Raw genomic sequence first — 22,953 nt, forward strand, 5'->3', positions numbered from 1 at the left:
AAATCCTTGATAGCAAAGTTTGTTTAATACTCGTGCCTCAAAACCCTCGCAATGCTCAAGAATCCATTTCTCGAACCACTCGTTCCGCTCGTGGTTCAATTTTGGAATCTTTCGCTCGTTGGAGTATCACTATCAGCATGGGGGATTAAAGAACAAGTTTGCGGAGTTTGCCCCCTCGTAAAACAAATAGTCCGGTCAAGGTTAGCACAAAATCCACCGGCAGGGGTGAACAGCGAGGCTTCCAGCAGGCGCGGCTAGTCCCGCTTGGAGTACCGCTTCCAGTACCTCCTGACGTCGTCGTGACCAGCCCGGGTGACCACGACGGTCCTGGCGCGGCTAGTCCCGCTTGGAGTACCGCTTCCAGTACCTCCTGACGTCGTCGTGACCAGCCCGGGTGACCACGACGGTCCTGGCGCGGCTAGTCCCGCTTGGAGTACCGCTTCCAGTACCTCCTGACGTCGTCGTGACCAGCCCGGGTGACCACGACGGTCCTGGCGCGGCTAGTCCCGCTTGGAGTACCGCTTCCAGTACCTCCTGACGTCGTCGTGACCAGCCCGGGTGACCACGACGGTCCTGGCGCGGCTAGTCCCGCTTGGAGTACCGCTTCCAGTACCTCCTGACGTCGTCGTGACCAGCCCGGGTGACCACGACGGTCCTGGCGCGGCTAGTCCCGCTTGGAGTACCGCTTCCAGTACCTCCTGACGTCGTCGTGACCAGCCCGGGTGACCACGACGGTCCTGGCGCGGCTAGTCCCGCTTGGAGTACCGCTTCCAGTACCTCCTGACGTCGTCGTGACCAGCCCGGGTGACCACGACGGTCCTGGCGCGGCTAGTCCCGCTTGGAGTACCGCTTCCAGTACCTCCTGACGTCGTCGTGACCAGCCCGGGTGACCACGACGGTCCTGGCGCGGCTAGTCCCGCTTGGAGTACCGCTTCCAGTACCTCCTGACGTCGTCGTGACCAGCCCGGGTGACCACGACGGTCCTGGCGCGGCTAGTCCCGCTTGGAGTACCGCTTCCAGTACCTCCTGACGTCGTCGTGACCAGCCCGGGTGACCACGACGGTCCTGGCGCGGCTAGTCCCGCTTGGAGTACCGCTTCCAGTACCTCCTGACGTCGTCGTGACCAGCCCGGGTGACCACGACGGTCCTGGCGCGGCTAGTCCCGCTTGGAGTACCGCTTCCAGTACCTCCTGACGTCGTCGTGACCAGCCCGGGTGACCACGACGGTCCTGGCGCGGCTAGTCCCGCTTGGAGTACCGCTTCCAGTACCTCCTGACGTCGTCGTGACCAGCCCGGGTGACCACGACGGTCCTGGCGCGGCTAGTCCCGCTTGGAGTACCGCTTCCAGTACCTCCTGACGTCGTCGTGACCAGCCCGGGTGACCACGACGGTCCTGGCGCGGCTAGTCCCGCTTGGAGTACCGCTTCCAGTACCTCCTGACGTCGTCGTGACCAGCCCGGGTGACCACGACGGTCCGGGTGCGCTCGGCGTGCCAGATCAGCACCTTGGCGCCGCGCGCGTAGTCCCGCAGCGCCGCGAAGTCCGCCTGCGAGTGCACCGATTTACTCATTTTCTATTTACTCTAGCGAAAACAATTTGAAATAGAGGTGGATTATCAAAGAAAACTTTGTAACCCCAGAGCGTGCATGGAAGAAGAAGAAACAACAAAACATATTCTCCTAGACTGCAAACAGGTAGAAGTATACAGGAACAAATACCTAGGGACTCCGTGCACACTAGGAGAGGCAATTAGCAACCTGGAAACTTTGCTAGGCTTCGTGGAGGAGCTGGGGTGGTTAGAGTAGCGCTACCTCGTTTCACGCAAAATAGGCACAATGGTTGTCGATTTGTGGAAAATGCCCAGAAGCCCTAACTTTTTTTTTTTTTATCCTACGTCGATGGCAATCAAGCATACGACGTGCCTGATGGTAAGCAGTCTCCGTAGCCTATGTACACCTGCAACTCCAGAGGAGTTACATGCGCGTTGCCGACCCTAACCCCACCCCCCTCGTTGAGCTCTGGCAACCTTACTCACCGGCAGGAACACAACACTATGAGTAGGGTCAAGTGTTAATTGGCTGCGGTTTTCTGTAAGGTGGAGGTACTTCCCCAGTTGGGCTCTGCTCTAAATCTGGAATGACATCTGCTGTGCTGTGCCCTACCACACAAGGCGAGATGACATTCACATTGCCCATACCTCTATTTTGGACGTAGTTTAAGGACATACCCGGGTCCAACTAACTAACCCCAGTAAATTTGCTACATCTTTCGACACGTGATTAAAAGTTTAGGACGCCATTTGACTTTGATCCTTATTCAAAATTCAAAAAATTCAAAATTCAAAATTTATTCTGCAAGTAGGCCTCAAGGGCTCTTTTACAAGTCAATACAACATTTATAGTAACATCATATAGTGACATGAAAAATACATAACAACATTTATAAATACAACAGCCAATACCTGGGTAAACATTACATTATAATAATCTTAAAATAAATAATTAATACAATACAATAGAGATGTATAGTCTCTATGGTTAAAAACACATTAAATCTGGAGATGTAAAAGGTCCCCAATGTCAGAGTACTAATACTAATAAAATTTGGAGGTGTAAAATCTCTCCAAGTGTCAAAATAAAATTTATACTAAATAAATAAACCGCGTCTGGACTGTTAAACTAGCAGTCTCATAAACTAATGCTACATTCTGTACATAACTAGTATGTACCAAGTCAAGTATATTACACAATATGACAGAGACGTATAGTCTCCACGGTATTCTTTCACTGATGTGTTCAATTTGTTAAATATCAAAAAGTGACACCATCTAATAGATAATAAGCCAAAGGTATGATGGTGGCAAATGTTTCGAGCGATGGCGCCCCGACCTTTGACACATATCAGTGAAAGAATAAGGATCAAAGTCTAATGACAATGACGTTCTAAAATTTTGTATCATGTGTGGAAAGATGGCAGTAAATTTATGTTACTACAAAGTTTTCCTTCACAATCCACCTCTAATTCTCATTGACTGTAACCACTCGCTTGATACTCATTAAACTCTGTCTTTGAACTAACAAGTGAGATGTTTGATAGATTAATTTACCAAAAAGGGCAATGCATTAATTACCTCACACGTTTAGGGGGCGGATAAGGTCAAGAAAACGTGACATGTTACGAGAGAAGGAGGAGGTACAAAATTTACATCACTTTAACTTCATCTGTAATATCCGTTACCAAGAAAAAAAAAATTCTTTTTTATTAATTTTACAGTTATATAACTAGTTTTTACAATGATAATCGTTTTCATTCGTGTAATTTTGATTCCTTATAAATTTTCGGATAATTTTTTTAACATCCATTTCATCAATATTATTTAATAAAATAACACCCTGATTCAAATTACCGCTTTCGTTGAAATCAAAATTGACAAATATAGAGAGAATGAGAAAACTATAAATTCGTGTAACGTAATTTACGGATGACCACAAAATAGGAGAAAAACTGATGAAAGCGATAGCAGTTTCTTGATACTCTACAAACGGAATCAATTTAAATAGAAGAGGCATGATAAAACTTGGATTTTCATATTAATTGATAGAATAAAGTAGGAGCTGACCTGCGATAGGAACTGGTTGTAAACCACGCCCTCGGTGTACGTGGCTCGGTTGCGCTCGCTCTCCCACAACTTGATCTGATCCACTACTGTGGGGGGCAACACTGATTCCGAGCGGATGCCCCCGGAGTCCGCTTTTAACATCTGAAAATGAATATTAAAAATGAGAGTATAGATATGTAGAGAAAAACTGTTGTAGGGATATATTTTTTTAAACTATTTACGAGGAGTTTTGTATAAAATATCGTTAGTTATTCGGACATACCTGTGGGTGCGCGTGCTGCTCGAGGTACTTGATGATCTGCGAAGCCGTGATGCCGGGTCGAGTCCCGGGTGAGACACGACTAGGCTAGGACACCTAGGACACGCGGCTAGTACCTGTGGGTGCGCGTGCTGCTCGAGGTACTTGATGATCTGCGAAGCCGTGATGCCGGGTCGAGTCCCGGGTGAGACACGACTAGGCTAGGACACCTAGGACACGCGGCTAGTACCTGTGGGTGCGCGTGCTGCTCGAGGTACTTGATGATCTGCGAAGCCGTGATGCCGGGTCGAGTCCCGGGTGAGACACGACTAGGCTAGGACACCTAGGACACGCGGCTAGTACCTGTGGGTGCGCGTGCTGCTCGAGGTACTTGATGATCTGCGAAGCCGTGATGCCGGGTCGAGTCCCGGGTGAGACACGACTAGGCTAGGACACCTAGGACACGCGGCTAGTACCTGTGGGTGCGCGTGCTGCTCGAGGTACTTGATGATCTGCGAAGCCGTGATGCCGGGTCGAGTCCCGGGTGAGACACGACTAGGCTAGGACACCTAGGACACGCGGCTAGTACCTGTGGGTGCGCGTGCTGCTCGAGGTACTTGATGATCTGCGAAGCCGTGATGCCGGGTCGAGTCCCGGGTGAGACACGACTAGGCTAGGACACCTAGGACACGCGGCTAGTACCTGTGGGTGCGCGTGCTGCTCGAGGTACTTGATGATCTGCGAAGCCGTGATGCCGGGTCGAGTCCCGGGTGAGACACGACTAGGCTAGGACACCTAGGACACGCGGCTAGTACCTGTGGGTGCGCGTGCTGCTCGAGGTACTTGATGATCTGCGAAGCCGTGATGCCGGGTCGAGTCCCGGGTGAGACACGACTAGGCTAGGACACCTAGGACACGCGGCTAGTACCTGTGGGTGCGCGTGCTGCTCGAGGTACTTGATGATCTGCGAAGCCGTGATGCCGGGTCGAGTCCCGGGTGAGACACGACTAGGCTAGGACACCTAGGACACGCGGCTAGTACCTGTGGGTGCGCGTGCTGCTCGAGGTACTTGATGATCTGCGAAGCCGTGATGCCGGGTCGAGTCCCGGGTGAGACACGACTAGGCTAGGACACCTAGGACACGCGGCTAGTACCTGTGGGTGCGCGTGCTGCTCGAGGTACTTGATGATCTGCGAAGCCGTGATGCCGGGTCGAGTCCCGGGTGAGACACGACTAGGCTAGGACACCTAGGACACGCGGCTAGTACCTGTGGGTGCGCGTGCTGCTCGAGGTACTTGATGATCTGCGAAGCCGTGATGCCGGGTCGAGTCCCGGGTGAGACACGACTAGGCTAGGACACCTAGGACACGCGGCTAGTACCTGTGGGTGCGCGTGCTGCTCGAGGTACTTGATGATCTGCGAAGCCGTGATGCCGGGTCGAGTCCCGGGTGAGACACGACTAGGCTAGGACACCTAGGACACGCGGCTAGTACCTGTGGGTGCGCGTGCTGCTCGAGGTACTTGATGATCTGCGAAGCCGTGATGCCGGGTCGAGTCCCGGGTGAGACACGACTAGGCTAGGACACCTAGGACACGCGGCTAGTACCTGTGGGTGCGCGTGCTGCTCGAGGTACTTGATGATCTGCGAAGCCGTGATGCCGGGTCGAGTCCCGGGTGAGACACGACTAGGCTAGGACACCTAGGACACGCGGCTAGTACCTGTGGGTGCGCGTGCTGCTCGAGGTACTTGATGATCTGCGAAGCCGTGATGCCGGGTCGAGTCCCGGGTGAGACACGACTAGGCTAGGACACCTAGGACACGCGGCTAGTACCTGTGGGTGCGCGTGCTGCTCGAGGTACTTGATGATCTGCGAAGCCGTGATGCCGGGTCGAGTCCCGGGTGAGACACGACTAGGCTAGGACACCTAGGACACGCGGCTAGTACCTGTGGGTGCGCGTGCTGCTCGAGGTACTTGATGATCTGCGAAGCCGTGATGCCGGGTCGAGTCCCGGGTGAGACACGACTAGGCTAGGACACCTAGGACACGCGGCTAGTACCTGTGGGTGCGCGTGCTGCTCGAGGTACTTGATGATCTGCGAAGCCGTGATGCCGGGTCGAGTCCCGGGTGAGACACGACTAGGCTAGGACACCTAGGACACGCGGCTAGTACCTGTGGGTGCGCGTGCTGCTCGAGGTACTTGATGATCTGCGAAGCCGTGATGCCGGGTCGAGTCCCGGGTGAGACACGACTAGGCTAGGACACCTAGGACACGCGGCTAGTACCTGTGGGTGCGCGTGCTGCTCGAGGTACTTGATGATCTGCGAAGCCGTGATGCCGGGTCGAGTCCCGGGTGAGACACGACTAGGCTAGGACACCTAGGACACGCGGCTAGTACCTGTGGGTGCGCGTGCTGCTCGAGGTACTTGATGATCTGCGAAGCCGTGATGCCGGGTCGAGTCCCGGGTGAGACACGACTAGGCTAGGACACCTAGGACACGCGGCTAGTACCTGTGGGTGCGCGTGCTGCTCGAGGTACTTGATGATCTGCGAAGCCGTGATGCCGGGTCGAGTCCCGGGTGAGACACGACTAGGCTAGGACACCTAGGACACGCGGCTAGTACCTGTGGGTGCGCGTGCTGCTCGAGGTACTTGATGATCTGCGAAGCCGTGATGCCGGGTCGAGTCCCGGGTGAGACACGACTAGGCTAGGACACCTAGGACACGCGGCTAGTACCTGTGGGTGCGCGTGCTGCTCGAGGTACTTGATGATCTGCGAAGCCGTGATGCCGGGTCGAGTCCCGGGTGAGACACGACTAGGCTAGGACACCTAGGACACGCGGCTAGTACCTGTGGGTGCGCGTGCTGCTCGAGGTACTTGATGATCTGCGAAGCCGTGATGCCGGGTCGAGTCCCGGGTGAGACACGACTAGGCTAGGACACCTAGGACACGCGGCTAGTACCTGTGGGTGCGCGTGCTGCTCGAGGTACTTGATGATCTGCGAAGCCGTGATGCCGGGTCGAGTCCCGGGTGAGACACGACTAGGCTAGGACACCTAGGACACGCGGCTAGTACCTGTGGGTGCGCGTGCTGCTCGAGGTACTTGATGATCTGCGAAGCCGTGATGCCGGGTCGAGTCCCGGGTGAGACACGACTAGGCTAGGACACCTAGGACACGCGGCTAGTACCTGTGGGTGCGCGTGCTGCTCGAGGTACTTGATGATCTGCGAAGCCGTGATGCCGCCGCGCAGCGCTTGCCGGATCGAGTCCCGGGTCAGGACTCCCACCACCAAGTTAGGGAACCTGGAACATACACAATATATTATAAAATGTATTCTTCGATGATAGACAAAACTTTACAACTAAATTGAACATTTCTAAATGTCCTGCTCTTTTCTAAATTCTTAATTCCTCTAAAAAGCCCCGAGAAAATTAATTGCTGCCACCTGAGTATCCATCTAAGAATTATCGCTGCTATATGAAATGGTCGTTCTGTTCAGGAGACTCGAGATAAATGGAAACATTAATTTTTATGGACGTACAACTAATAATCTCTCGTCCTAAACACGTACCTCCGTTCTGTCAGAGGTTAACACAATGAAAAGGCGACAAATACCTATAGACGAGCTCTGCGAACAGCCCCAGCAGGGCCGCCTGCAGGCTGGTCTGCGTGTAGGCGTACACGCGGTAGTTGGTCTCCACCACGATGTACCCGCGCGTGGCGGCGGGCTGGGATATCTCGGCGTCTCCTCTAACACTCGCTATGTTTAATGCCAGGCGGGTCGGGTAGAAGCGGCCCGCTTTACGCTGAAATAAAACATTTAAGAAAGTCACACTTGTCGTACGTCCGTTATGCGTTACAAATACAAATAATTATATTTCCTAGACCTAAGCTTGACATGTAACTTGGTGTTATAAATAAATTTATTCATAACACCAAGTTACATGTTACATGTCAGGCCTAGGTCTAGGAAATACATTAGGTACTTATTGCATAATGTACAATAGGTGGTAATTGTTTAGTATTATTATTATTTCGTCAGGGGTGAACAGAGTTAACCGCAGTGGCGAGTCGCTGACCGGCGGGCCCCGCCCCCGCTGGCAGCCGTGGTGAATTCTGTGTTTAATGCATCAACTAATTGCTGTTTGGTGTTAAAGACTACTCCATTGGCGTTTAGTAGGATATCTGTATAGTCGACCCTATCGTGGTTTCGTCGGCCGAGTTCTGTGTTTATAACGTTCCACATACATTTAACCTTATTTGGGTGCTCGCTAATTGTTTTGGAGTACTAGTTCGTGCGTTTTTCCTTTAGCATGACCTTGTATCTGGCAGAGTAGTTTTCGGGTGTATTTAGGAGATTCACGTTATCTGGGAACACTTTATATGCAGAATATCAAATAACAGATTTTTTAAATTATGAATATCGCTGTCGATCCAGCAGTTATTTTTCTTAAAGTATGGTTGTTTATTTATGGGAAAACATATGTAAAATTTGTCCATTATAATATTTAAAAGAGCTTGCGCGAGCACATTACAGTCGCGCCCTGATCGGTCAACCACCGCAGACCAGGCGATCGACTCGAGGGCGTTTGCGAAGTGATTTTTATTCGCGTTTGTTATAGACCGTCGCGCGTGACGTGGCCGCGCTGCGCGCCGTGGCCGCCGAGGCGCGCCGCGACGTTGGTGACGGGTGACGCTGGTGACGGGTGACGCTGGTGACGGGTGACGCTGGTGACGGGTGACGCTGGTAACGGTCGACGCTGGTGACGGGTGACGCTGGTGACGGGTGACGCTGGTGACGGGTGACGCTGGTGACGGGTGACGCTGGTGACGGGTGACGCTGGTAACGGTCGACGCTGGTGACGGGTGACGCTGGTGACGGGTGACGCTGGTGACGGGTGACGCTGGTGACGGTCGACGCTGGTGACGGGTGACGCTGGTGACGGGTGACGCTGGTGACGGGTGACGCTGGTGACGGTCGACGCTGGTGACGGGTGACGCTGGTGACGGGTGACGCTGGTGACGGGTGACGCTGGTAACGGTCGACGCTGGTGACGGGTGACGCTGGTGACGGGTGACGCTGGTGACGGGTGACGCTGGTGACGGGTGACGCTGGTGACGGGTGACGCTGGTGACGGGTGACGCTGGTAACGGTCGACGCTGGTGACGGGTGACGCTGGTGACGGGTGACGCTGGTGACGGGTGACGCTGGTGACGGGTGACGCTGGTGACGGGTGACGCTGGTGACGGGTGACGCTGGTGACGGGTGACGCTGGTGACGGGTGACGCTGGTGACGGGTGACGCCCCGCGAGGGGAGGTTACAGTACACGTGATCTATTAGTGTCGCCGTAGTCTTGACTAGTCCCCTCCACCCTTGTTGCGAAATCGACCAATTGATTAAAATTGTGCCCGGATCAACTAATTCATGTTGTGTTTTTGCATTTCTAAGCAAATTTATATTTATGTCGCCCATTATAATGGCGTCCAGTCCTTCGTTACATATTTTGATTAGTGACTTGTCGAATAATTTTAGGTACGCAATATCATCTGTTTGGTTGGAGTGTTATTTTGCGACCACTAATATATTTTCGACTACGAGCTGAACGGCACACACGTCAAACAATTGTTCGACTGATAAGTCGCAATAATCTTGTCTATTAATTACTTTAATGCCATTTCTAACGTAGATGCAGCTTCCACCGTGGCCGATCGTTGATCTACAAAAGTATGATATTAAGTCCAAATTAATGAGAGTTACGGACACTAGCTCATGGCTCTGGAGCCAGTGTTCGGTCATTATGAGGATATCGCAGGATAGCTACTTTGTTAATAATACCTCTAGTTTTTTGGTTTTATTAGGTAATTTTTGTTTCTCACTATGATGGAATCACTAGTCGAGGATGGAACCGTGGCGATGAGCGGTCGCGGCGGCCGGAGGGCGGGGCCAGGCCGCTCTGTGAATCGCACGCGCGGGGCCACACAGTAGGCGAGTTAAAACCCTTATATAAGTTTTCCGGGATGCCGATAAGGAATGAGGCATGTCTGTTTGTTAACCGACTTCAAAAAAGGAGGAGGTTCTCAATTCGACTGATTTTTTTTTTGTATGTATGTTACTCGATATCTCCGAGAATCGCGAACCGATTTTCAAAATTTTTTTTTTAATCTATTGGGTATAACCCTGAGATGGTCCCGTTGACACCAAGTCAGGGTCTGATGATGGGACATTGTCTTTTCTTGTAAGAAACTTAGTATATTTTCGGCGGTTGTCTCGGGTCTAAATGACCAGGCCTGTATATATTTCAGTCGTTCGGCCCCTCGGATGTTATTATTGTTTGCGCCCGTACCTACGATTACTTTGTTCTTTTTACGTTGATTTTTGGAATTCTGAGTTTCCGAGTCGACATTATTAGGTAGTATAGGAGGCACCCTGACCGGTTGCTTGGTATGAACCTCGGATTTTGTGGCCACAGTCGGCGGCGGCGCGATATCTCCGCTGTCACTGTTATTCGGCGGCCGGCTCTCGGGAACTTTCGGCACGGGTTCGGTGGAGGTGCAGTGGCCAGCTCACTCGCAGGAGTGACGGCGACGGGTGCCGCAGTAGGAGGTGCCGAGTGCGAGAGAGACTTCCGAGGAGCAGAGGTGGTGGCTTGTACGGGTAGTGTCGGATGTTGTCGCGGTCGGTGCTGGTGACGTGCCTGCCGGACGGCCTCGGGTTGGCTTCGGGCCCAGTTCGTCTGTCGTCGGCATTTGCACCGAGTGTTGCTGTACTGCATTGTCGCCATTAACACGTAGCAGTTGTTCCCACGTTTGCAGAATGTTTTTTGTTTACCGTGGCTCTGATACATACTCTGGATACTAAAGTGACACCTAAACATCCCGCCTTTGTACGAAAAAGAACATATCGTTCGGACAAAAAAACACGGATTATTAGCATTAATATCCAAATATTAGTTATCCTGTATATTCTCTTTATTTATGCTTCTGGGTGAATCAACTTTTTTTGTTTTGTTATCCTGTCCCGTTGTCCAAGGGACAACAGTGGCACAGTTTGTTTGAAGAGACGTTGTATGCCGTTCTATTAACATGCTTAGTAGGGGCCCCATTATGGACATTGGTTATAACGACCACAAAAACGCAAGTTTAATATATTTAAGTACCATAAAATCAGTATTTCAATGAACTTTTGTCCCCTGGACAACTAATGGTAACCATGGCAACGAGTGACGCTAAAAAGTTGATTCTCCCTTCTGCACATAAATTGTGTAAGGTTTGCAATAAAGCGTATTTATTGCATTGTTATGTAAAGTTACGTACAGGGATCACCCTTCACATTAGTCAACACACCTTCCTCTGGTAGACGAGGCCGAACTCCCGGAGATGCTGCAGGAACACCAGCATGTTGTTGCTCATGCCCTCCGTGCTGTAGTCCTGCAAGTGCCACCAAACAGACACTCAATATAAAACCTGATACTTAGAAGACAACGAGATTTTCTAGAATAATTGCTAAGGACACAATTACGCAGCCGTTCCTAACTACTATTCAAAGTGTGTTACATGCTTCCTAATCGTTTGTAGATTTAGCTTTCTACTAATTATACTGGGTGAAGTGTGTGTAATAGCGTGCTTACGGCGCGCTTTAAATGTGAAGTTACACACTTAAAATAAAATAAAACCGGACAAGTGCGAGTCGGACTCGCCCACCGAGGGTTCCGTACTTTTTAGTATTAGTTGTTATAGTGGCAACAGAAATATGTACATCATCTGTGAAAATTTCAACTGCTAGACAGTTACAGCTACCACGGTTCATGAGATACAGCCTGGTGACAGACGGACGGACGGACCGCGGAGTCTTAGTAATAGGGTCCCGTTTTACCTTTTGGGTACGGAACCCTAAAAACAGGCCAAGATTACGCATTAGTAGAAGTTCAACAACAATCGCCTTTTCCAGGAAACTTTGTGTTAGGCCTACCTTTCCCAGGGTGCTGAAGCTGAGCTGGTAAAGAAACGCCAGGCATTCTGCCGCCGATAGACTCCTCTTCTCCGCCGTGTGGAGGTAGTGCTGCAGGAACAGCCACACCTGCTTGGCCGTGCTCAGGAGGAGGAACTGGAAGCCCGCGCGCGTTATCACTGCGGAACCGTCCTCTGCGTCTCTACAAATTAACAAATAAGTGATTTCATTGCACACAACCACTGTAAATAAACTACCTAGAATTGGCATGATGACAGTAAAGAATCACGGAAATAATGGTTTCAAAGAAGCATAAATATATGTTAATATGATTCTAAAAAATGGTCCCATTTCAGTATAAACATTAGGATTATTAATATTTTAAATAAAATAAAAATGCAAAATTCTCCAATCGGCCACTGACCGAAACACCTATCAGAAGCAAGCCAAACCATTAAGTCGTCACTCTATGACGTTTCTTTGAGATTAAGATTTTAAGTTTTAAAATGGCATCGTTTACCAGTTCACCATATTACTTTTTTTTATACTACGTCGGTGGCAAACAAGCATACGGCCCGCCTGATGGTAAGCAGTATCCGTAGCCTATGTACGCCTGCAACTCCAGAGGAGTTACATGCGCGTTGCCGACCCAAACCCCCTCCGTCCCTCGTTGAGCTCTGGCAACCTTACTCACCGGCAGGAACACAACACTATGAGTAGGGGTCTAGTGTTATTTGGCTGCGATTTTCTGTAAGGTGGAGGTACTTCCCCAGTTGGGCTCTGCTCTAGATCTGGAATGACATCCGCTGTGCTGTGCCCTACCACACAAAGCGAGATGACATTCACAATGCCCATACCTCTCTTGTGGACGTAGTATAAGGACGTACCCGGGTCCAATTACACAAGTAGGTATGAAACTACAGACCTGGTCATGAGCCCAGCATGCAGTAGGATCCTCACAGCATCAGCGGAGATGCCCTCGGTCTGCGCGGAGCCCACCATGTAGTGCAGTACGCACTCCCAGCGCTCCGAGGCGTACGCGTCCAGGAACGCCACGTCGCGAGCCTTGCCGTCGGGCTCGAGGGACATGGACATGCTCCATGGTCGCCCACTGTAATGTAAAGAAAATAATTAAGTACTGCTACAAAATAAACATTTACAGCAATTACAGTCTTTATAACTTACAATTCAGAACATGTTCTACTTCAACTTTGTATGTTTAACACATTCACTGCCAGACAAAAAACGGCGCACTACCCCAGAAACCGGTGGTCTATAGCTGCGTACAAAACAACCCGCCCAGCGGGTTGTCCGACATCTGAACAAAGTTCACGAGCGCCCACCAGGTGGGTTCCCGGCAGTGAATGTGTTAAGAACTAATCAACTGGAGCAGTTCAGATATGCCATTCATAGTTTACAGCAAAGTATCTGCCAAAATGTAATCCTACAGGAGACCAATTAAATTTTCAGTGTTAGTCTCTTTAAGATGACAATGATAGTATTATTGATGAAATAATGTTAATCTTGTATGTCCCAAAACGTTTCAAGAGTAAAATGTCTTACCCGCCAAGCAGAGCAACCTTCAGGTTCTTCTTAAAGGACTGTGCCAGCATCCAGCCAGGCAAGCCCCCGGGGATGGGCGCGTCTTGCCACACCGACAGCTCGGACAGGGCTTCAGCTGCCTTTATCTGCTCTCTGTAACAATATTTTGATACTGATTTTCTGGAGGCCTTGAAAAATATGCCGGCGTGACAACTGATGACTTTCTTAAGAAAAAGTACTTTGTCTAGACGACTCAGGTACTAACTACTAATTAGTGCCATCGTAAGCATATTCTATACATCTTTGGTAAATAAAGTCAAATTATAATAGGGAGCGTGCATGAACTGTAGGAGGCAGCACAGGAGCCGTCAGATTTTTGGCGCGAGGCGTAAATGTGATGTTTATTGTTCCGATGTAGCCCACAAGATGGCAGAACCTACTATGCACAAGAAAACACTTGACGTGTAAATGTACATGTTTTTGGTTCCGATTAAGGCCGCAAGATGGCAGACCCTCTAACGCGCACGGTCCCTATACATTGGTTTGTATGAAACAAGCGCAAAATTTACTTCAGAGAGAAGTATAGAACATACTTGTCAATACAAAAAGAGAAAATGTTTTTCCACTTCTAAATATTCTCCATGATTTTTTAGTATGTTATTGACACAATCAAAAACTAAGTTATAAGTTTTCCTTACTAAAAAAAAAAAAAAAAAAATTAAAAAATGAAAATATTAAAAAATTCTTTTTCAAAAAAGCTAAGTCTATAAACTTAGAACTAGATTTTGCTTGGTGCGCGGGGCCCGTGGGCCCCGCGGTGTGCATGGTGCTGTAGTTGGTATTGCTGTTTTTGTAGTTGGTGCTGTTGTTAGTGTTGTTGTTGATGAGTTGTTGTTGTAGGTTTAGAGTAGAGGTGTAAAGTTTGTTTTCCAAAGGGAAAAGGTAAAGCAGTTAGAATTTTGCATGGTGCGTGGGACCCGAGGGCCCCGCGGTGTGCGTGGTGCTGTTGTTGGTGTTGTTGTTAATGTGTTGTTGTTGTAGTGTTTGTTGTTGTTGCCGTTGTTTTAGTGAAAAAGTTTGTTTTCCAAAGGGAAAAGGTAAAGCAGTTGTACCTTTGCTTGCAAGGAATGGTCCGCGTGCGAGCACGCACTCCCGCAGCTCGGCCTTCGGCCTCGCGTGCATGGGCGATCCAATGGGACGCTCCGGGCCTTCGGCCCTACGCGGAGCTCGGCCTTCGGCCTTCGCAATATAGTTACTTTGGGGGTTGAAGGGAAGTTGGAGCGTAAACACGACCCAATAGTAAAAGTGTCTTGACAAGCTCACGTCGGGCCTACGGCCTTCGGCCTCCGGCCCGCCGTTTCGCTTGTCTAAGACACTTTTACTATTGGGTCGTGTTTAAGCTCCAACTTCCCCGCTGGCGAGCTTCGAAGGGGACGCTTCGGGCCTTCGGCCCTACGCGGAGCTCGGCCTTCGGCCTTCGCTAGCCTCGACGCTTCGCCGTCGGGCCATCGGCCCGCCGGCTTCCGCTTATTAAGACAGTTGACTTGTTGCCGGTTCGCTTTATAACTTTTCCCGTTATTTTTGTTGTTATTAACATAAAGAAGATTTGTTTTCCAAAGGGGAAAGTTAATGCGGTTGTACTTCCGCTTTGGGCCGCACTCTCGCAGCTCGGCCTTCGGCCTCGCGTGCTTGGGCGATCCATTGGGACGCTCCGTGCCTTCGGCCCTACGCGGAGCTCGGCCTTCGGCCTTCGCTGGGTTTCGAAAACAGTTAACTTGTAACCGGTTCGCTCTATAAATGCATTTTTCCCGTTATTTTTAGTATAAAGAATATTTGTTTTCCAAAGGTGAAATGTAATGCGGTTGTACTTCCGCTTTGGGCCGCACTCTCGCAGCTCGGCCTTCGGCCTCGCGTGCTTGGCCGAACCAGTGGGACGCTCCGGGCCTTCGGCCCTACGCGGAGCTCGGCCTTCGGCCTTCGCTGGGTTTCGAAGCTCAGCGTCGGGCCTTCGGCCCGCCGCTTCGCTTATTAAGACACTCGGGGAGGGTTGGTTTCGCTTCGGGATTAGTGCGGGAAGTTGGAGCTTAAACACGACCCAATAGTAAAAGTGTCTTGACAAGCTCACGTCGGGCCTACGGCCTTTGGCCTTCGGCCGCCGTTTCGCTTGTCTAAGACACTTTTCCTATTGGGTCGTGTTTAAGCTCCAACTTCCCCCTCTCAGGTGACGCTTCGGGCCTTCGGCCCTACGCGGAGCTCGGCCTTCGGCCTTCGCTGGCCTCGACGCGTCGCCGTCGGGCCTTCGGCCCGCCGGCTCCGCTTATCAAGACAGTCGACTTGGTAGAACGCTTGGGAGCACCGTACGCACGCAGCTCGGCCTTCGGCCTCGCTTTTAGTTACTGGGGGTTGCACGCTTGGGGGTCGGGGTGAAGGCTCCGGGCCTTCGGCCCTCCGCCGGGGTCGGCCTTCGGCCTCCCAGCCTGAAGCTCGCCCTTCGGGCTCGCTTAACCTACTTGGAAATTTTACTTTGCCCCTGTCCGCCGCCATTTTGGATTTTTCCAAAAAACTTTTTTTCATATGGTAATCTTGGCCCCCCAGGCTCGCCGCATGCAAAATCTCAGCGCGCTCGGACCAACATTAAAAAAAGAAAAAAAAAAAAGTCGGCCATTTTGAATTTTTTTTTGATGCAGTTTTATTTGTCTCGGGGCCCTCTATGACATTTGGTCGAGCCCCCCCCACCTATCACGCACCGTTGAGAGTTGCCATACAAAAGTAAACTGGCCATTTTTCCGCCATCTTGGATTTTTTCCAAAATTTTTTTTTTCCGTACGAGTCATTGGGGCTTCGAGATACCGCGACCAAAATTTCAGAGCGCTCGGACCTTTTTGAAGTTTTAGAAAAAAAAAAAGTCGGCCATTTTGAATTTTTTTTTTCTTATTCAGATTCCACTCGGAGCCCTCTATGACATTTGGTCGAGCTCCCCCGACCTATCTCTCACCGTTTAGCATGTGGGGGATTCGAAAAAAAATCCCATACAAATTTTTTTTCGAGCTAAAAAAAAAAAAAAATTTTTTTCGAATGCGGGGGCCCATATGTACCCACATACCGGTTCTCGGCGCTCTCGGACCGTTTTGAAATTTCGGCGCCATTTTGAGTCGGCCATTTTGAATTTTTTTAAATGCCATTACATTCGTCTCGGGGCCCTCTATGACATTTGGTCGAGCACCCCCCACCTATCTGTCACCGTTTAAAAGTTGCCATACAAAATAAAAGTGGCCATGGTGTCCGCCATCTTAAATTTTTTCCAAATTTTTTTTTTCCATACCGATCTAGAGGGCCCCGAGATTCCGTGACCGAAATTTGAGCGCGCCGGGACCGACTTGAAAATCGGCCGCCATTTTGAATCCGCCATTTTGAAAAAAAAATGGCGGCCTCCGAAACTGCCCGGGGTCCTCTGTGACATTTGGTCGAGCACCCCCCCACTATCTCCCACCGTTTAGCCGGGCCGTCAAACATTTTTCTGTCCCGATCCGGTAGACCGAATGTCGGATTTTTCCGGAGGTCACCGGACCGCCCCCTGTACGACCGTACCAAACTCGAATCCCCCCCGCGCCTCCTTCCGGGAGAACAATTCGTGTCGATTAATGTTCGGGCTGCAGCTTTATATAATATAGACTAGATTTTGCTTGGTGCGCGGGGCCCGGGGGCCCCGCGGTGTGCATGGTGCTGTTGTTGGTATTGTTGTTTTTGTAGTTGGTGCTGTTGTTGATGTTGTTGTTGATGAGTTGTTGTTGTAGGTGCCGTTGTTTTAGTGAAAAAGTTTGTTTTCCAAAGGGAAAAGGTAAAGCAGTTGTACTTTTGCTTGCAAGGAATGGTCCGCGTGCGAGCACGCACTCCCGCAGCTCGGCCTTCGGCCTCGCGTGCTTGGGCGATCCAATGGGACGCTCCGGGCCTTCGGCCCTACGCGGAGCTCGGCCTTCGGCCTTCGCAATATGGTTACTTTGGGGATTGAAGGGAAGTTGGAGCTTAAACACGACCCAATAGTAAAAGTGTCTTGACAAGCTCACGTCGGGCCTACGGCCTTCGGCCTCCGGCCCGCCTTTTCGCTTGTCTAAGACACTTTTACTATTGGGTCGTGTTAAAGCTCCAACTTCCCCGCTGGCGAGCCTCGAAGGGGACGCTTCGGGCCTTCGGCCCTACGCGGAGCTCGGCCTTCGGCCTTCGCTAGACTCGACGCTTCGCCGTCGGGCCTTCGGCCCGCCGGCTCCGCGTATTAAGACAGTTAACTTGTTGCCGGTTCGCTTTATCACTTTTCCCGGTATTTTTGTTGTTATTAATATAAGAAGATTTGTTTTCCAAAGGGGAAAGTTAATGCGGTTATACTTCCGCTTTGGGCCGCACTCTCGCAGCTCGGCCTTCGGCCTCGCGTGCTTGGGCGATCCAATGGGACGCTCCGTGCCTTCGGCCCTACGCGGAACTCGGCCTTCGGCCTTCGCTGGGTTTCGAAGCTCAGCGTCGGTCGCCGCTTCGCTTATTAAAACAGTTAACTTGTAACCGGTTCGCTCTATAAATGCATTTTTCCCGTTATTTTTAGTATAAAGAATATTTGTTTTCCAAAGGTGAAATGTAATGCGGTTGTACTTCCGCTTTGGGCCGCACTCTCGCAGCTCGGCCTTCGGCCTCGCGTGCTTGGCCAATCCAGTGGGACGCTCCGGGCCTTCGGCCCTACGCGGAGCTCGGCCTTCGGCCTTCGCTGGGTTTCGAAGCTCAGCGTCGGGCCTTCGGCCCGCCGCTTCGCTTATTAAGACACTCGGGGAGGGTTGGTTTCGCTTCGGGAGTAGTGCGGGAAGTTGGAGCTTAAACACGACCCAATAGTAAAAGTGTCTTGACAAGCTCACGTCGGGCCTACGGCCTTTGGCCTTCGGCCCGCCGTTTCGCTTGTCTAAGACACTTTTCCTATTGGGTCGTGTTTAAGCTCCAACTTCCCCCTCTCAGGTGACGCTTCGGGCCTTCGGCCCTACGCGGAGCTCGGCCTTCGGCCTTCGCTAGCCTCGACGCGTCGCCGTCGGGCCTTCGGCCCGCCGGCTCCGCTTATCAAGACAGTTGACTTCTTGGAACGCTTGGGAGCACCGTACGCACGCAGCTCGGCCTTCGGCCTCGCTTTTAGTTACTGGGGGTTGCACGCTTGGGGGTCGGGGTGAAGGCTCCGGGCCTTTGGCCCTCCGCCGGGGTCGGCCTTCGGCCTCCCGGCCTGAAGCTCGCCCTTCGGGCTCGCTTAAGACAGTTTTTATATAGGTTTTCGCTTTGTTCCTCACTCCCGCAGCTCGGCCTTCGGCCTCGCTCAAAATTACTGGGGGTGGGGCAGCTCCAACTTCCCCGCTGGCGAGCCTCGAAGGGGACGCTTCGGGCCTTCGGCCCTACGCGGAGCTCGGCCTTCGGCCTTCGCTAGCCTCGACGCTTCGCCGTCGGGCCTTCGGCCCGCCGGCTCCGCTTATTAAGACAGTTAACTTGTTGCCGGTTCGCTTTATCACTTTTCCCGTTATTTTTGTTGTTATTAATATAAAGAAGATTTGTTTTCCAAAGGGGAAAGTTAATGCGGTTGTACTTCCGCTTTGGGCCGCACTCTCGCAGCTCGGCCTTCGGCCTCGCGTGCTTGGGCGATCCAATGGGACGCTCCGTGCCTTCGGCCCTACGCGGAACTCGGCCTTCGGCCTTCGCTGGGTTTCGAAGCTCAGCGTCGGGCCTTCGGCCCGCCGCTTCGCTTATTAAGACAGTTAACTTGTAATTGGTTTGCTCTATAAATGCACTTTTCCCGTTATTTTTAGTATAATGAATATTTGTTTTCCAAAGGGGAAAAGTAATGTGGTTGTACTTCCGCTTTGGGCCGCACTCTCGCAGCTCGGCCTTCGGCCTCGCGTGCTTGGCCAATCCAATGGGACGCTTCGGGCCTTCGGCCCTACGCGGAGCTCGGCCTTCGGCATTCGCTGGATTTTGAAGCTCAGCGTCGGGCCTTCGGCCCGCCGCTTCGCTTATTAAAACAGTTAACTTCTAACCGGTTCGCTCTATAAATGCATTTTTCCCGATATTTTTAGTATAAAGAATATTTGTTTTCCAAAGGTGAAATGTAATGCGGTTGTACTTCCGCTTTGGGCCGCACTCTCGCAGCTCGGCCTTCGGCCTCGCGTGCTTGGGCGATCCAGTGGGACGCTCCGGGCCTTCGGCCCTACGCGGAGCTCGGCCTTCGGCCTTCGCTGGATTTCGAAGCTCAGCGTCGGGCCTTCGGCCCGCCGCTTCGCTTATTAAAACAGTTAACTTGTAACCGGTTCGCTCTATAAATGCATTTTTCCCGTTATGTTTAGTATAAAGAATATTTGTTTTCCAAAGGTGAAATGTAATGCGGTTGTACTTCCGCTTTGGGCCGCACTCTCGCAGCTCGGCCTTCGGCCTCGCGTACTTGGGCGATCCAGTGGGACGCTCCGGGCCTTCGGCCCTACGCGGAGCTCGGCCTTCGGCCTTCGCTGGGTTTCGAAGCTCAGCGTCGGGCCTTCGGCCCGCCGCTTCGCTTATTAAGACACTCGGGGAGGGTTGGTTTCGCTTCGGGAGTAGTGCGGGAAGTTGGAGCTTAAACACGACCCAATAGTAAAAGTGTCTTGACAAGCTCACGTCGGGCCTACGGCCTTTGGCCTTCGGCCCGCCGTTTCGCTTGTCTAAGACACTTTTCCTATTGGGTCGTGTTTAAGCTCCAACTTCCCCCTCTCAGGTGACGCTTCGGGCCTTCGGCCCTACGCGGAGCTCGGCCTTCGGCCTTCGCTGGCCTCGACGCGTCGCCGTCGGGCCGTCGGCCCGCCGGCTCCGCTTATCAAGACAGTCGACTTGGTAGAACGCTTGGGAGCACCGTACGCACGCAGCTCGGCCTTCGGCCTCGCTTTTAGTTACTGGGGGTTGCACGCTTGGGGGTCGGGGTGAAGGCTCCGGGCCTTCGGCCCTCCGCCGGGGTCGGCCTTCGGCCTCCCAGCCTGAAGCTCGCCCTTCGGGCTCGCTTAACCTACTTGGAAATTTGACTTTGCCCCTGTCCACCGCCATTTTGGATTTTTCCAAAAAAACTTTTTTTCATATGGTAATCTTGGCCCCCCAGGCTCGCCGCATGCAAAATCTCAGCGCGCTCGGACCAACATTAAAAAAAGAAAAAAAAAAAGTCGGCCATTTTGAATTTTTTTTTGATGCAGTTTTATTTGTCTTGGGGCCCTCTATGACATTTGGTCGAGCACCCCCCACCTATCACGCACCGTTTGAGAGTTGCCATACAAAAGTAACTGGCCATTTTTCCGCCATCTTGGATTTTTTCCAAAATTTTTTTTTTCCGTACGAGTCATTGGGGCTCCGAGATACCGCGACCAAAATTTCAGAGCGCTCGGACCTTTTTGAAGTTTTAGAAAAAAAAAAGTCGGCCATTTTGAATTTTTTTTTTCTTATTCAGATTCCACTCGGAGCCCTCTATGACATTTGGTCGAGCTCCCCCGACCTATCTCTCACCGTTTAGCATGTGGGGAATTCGAAAAAAAATCCCATACAAATTTTTTTTCGAGCTAAAAAAAAAAAAAAAATTTTTTTCGAATGCGGGGGCCCATATGTACCCACATACCGGTTCTCGGCGCTCTCGGACCGTTTTGAAATTTCGGCGCCATTTTGAGTCGGCCATTTTGAATTTTTTTAATGCCATTCCATTTGTCTCGGGGCCCTCTATGACATTTGGTCGAGCACCCCCCACCTATCTGTCACCGTTTAAAAGTTGCCATACAAAATAAAAGTGGCCATGGTGTCCGCCATCTTGGATTTTTTCCAAATTTTTTTTTTCCATACCGATCTAGAGGGCCCCGAGATTCCGTGACCGAAATTTGAGCGCGCCGGGACCGACTTGAAAATCGGCCGCCATTTTGAATCCGCCATTTTGAAAAAAAAATGGCGGCCTCCGAAACTGCCCGGGGTCCTCTGTGACATTTGGTCGAGCACCCCCCCACTATCTCCCACCGTTTAGCCGGGCCGTCAAACATTTTTCTGTCCCGATCCGGTAGACCGAATGTCGGATTTTTCCGGAGGTCACCGGACCGCCCCCTGTACGACCGTACCAAACTCGAATCCCCCCCGCGCCTCCTTCCGGGAGAACAATTCGTGTCAATTAACGTTCGGGCTGCAGCTTTATATAATATAGATATATAATGCTGAAGCGATCGACATCAAAATCAAAGTGATTTGAATATATTAAAAAATTCTTTTTCAAAAAAGCTAAGTCTATAAACTTAGAATATATAATGCTGAAGCGATCGACATCAAAATCAAAGTGATTTGTTAAGATTTAGTTAGCGGAAAACGTTTTCTTCCGAAATGGAGTTTCATGGAGAAAGTGCCATTGTTTCGTTAGGATCGCAAAGCTATTCTTCCCTCTTAATACATATACCTGATGTGGCAAATGATGGTCCGTATGCCTTCCCTCCAAATAGCTTTTCGATAGATTAAGTAAGAAGTAAAAAATAATTGAAGAAATAGGTTTTTATCATATTTTTATTACTTAACCTTTTGACCGCCACAGACGTTATATGACGCACGCGGCGACAGCCCAATATCAACCTTCATACATACCGACAAGGTTCACGATTACACTCCGCGTATGATAAGCGTGGCGTTCAAAAGGTTAATATTGATCATCATTGGCCGCATCAAGTATAGAATACTAGCTTCTGTACATGCCTTCATCAGCGTGGAATGATAATGAGGACTGATAAAAACTATTCCATGTCCTTCCCAACATAACACACTAACAAACATTTAAATTAAACAATTACTTAGCATGTGCCTGTGAGACCCAGGATGCTACGACAGCTTGCGGCACGGGCTGCTCCACAAACAGCAACCTGATCACGAAGTGCCGCGCCAGCTCCGGCAGCTCTCTGCAACACAACTGTGTAGTGACTGGTGTATCATAAGAAAGTATTCAACAAAGCGTTTCTAACATACTTTAGAATGTCTTTCCCTCTACTTAAGAGTGCAATCTTGTCAGAATACGTGTTCAAACGTCACAGTAAACTATAATTTTGTTTTTGTTGACAAAATATAAACATATCAAAACCGACATAACCTAAAAGCAACAGTATCATAAGTGAGCAATATATATTTACAAATTACCTGTACACGGCTAGGCATATTGTAGGATAGTTGTATAAAGTCTCTAGAAACTGTGCTGACCGACTTTTTAGATACTCATGAAGATCTTTACACTGCAATGTCGGTGCAGGGTTCAGGTTCAAAGAACTCTTTGATTTAGAAGACTCTGACATTGTGGAACTGTTGATTAATAATTAGACATATATTTCTTAATAAATTATCACTAAAGAAGATAATTAAACTGTAGAAATAAATTTTTAAACACAACTAAAATTAACAATACTGTCAGTAGCCAACTACAAACTTTGTTAGTTCGACGTGTACGTTCTGAATATAGTACGCGCGGTATGATTTTCGACTGCGCTAGTGTTTATTGTAGTTAAAACGTTTACAAGTTTCAAACTTCATTTTACAATAATTTGTACAAAATATACATACTTCCTTTTTT

The 22,953-nt window shown here is 50.4% G+C and overlaps 1 protein-coding gene and 1 long non-coding RNA gene across 3 annotated transcripts in view; one reads left to right on the forward strand and one right to left on the reverse strand.

Annotated features, from left to right (window-relative positions):
• Positions 1-22,953, forward strand: part of LOC133527633 (uncharacterized) — a 110,520-nt gene that overhangs the window by 78,111 nt on the left and 9,456 nt on the right. The gene's annotated exons all lie outside the window — the stretch shown is intronic.
• On the reverse strand, positions 1,402-22,837 carry LOC133527349 (general transcription factor IIH subunit 4). Of its 2 annotated transcripts, XM_061864298.1 has the most exons (10): positions 22,527-22,837; positions 22,187-22,291; positions 13,371-13,502; positions 12,733-12,918; positions 11,829-12,009; positions 11,204-11,287; positions 7,474-7,664; positions 7,046-7,160; positions 3,620-3,760; positions 1,402-1,546 (listed from the first exon to the last, which is right to left on the reverse strand). In XM_061864298.1, exons 1-10 carry the CDS (start codon positions 22,676-22,678, stop codon positions 1,403-1,405), a joined length of 1,431 nt encoding a protein of 476 aa, XP_061720282.1. In that variant the 5' UTR covers positions 22,679-22,837; the 3' UTR covers position 1,402. The 2 variants fall into 2 exon arrangements, with proteins under 2 accessions (XP_061720282.1, XP_061720283.1); XM_061864299.1 differs by lacking the exons at positions 1,402-1,546; positions 3,620-3,760 and adding an exon at positions 3,831-3,881 and having other exon boundaries at positions 22,527-22,835.

This window comes from Cydia pomonella, chromosome 18 (assembly GCF_033807575.1).
Source record: "Cydia pomonella isolate Wapato2018A chromosome 18, ilCydPomo1, whole genome shotgun sequence".
Lineage (NCBI taxonomy): Eukaryota > Metazoa > Arthropoda > Insecta > Lepidoptera > Tortricidae > Cydia > Cydia pomonella.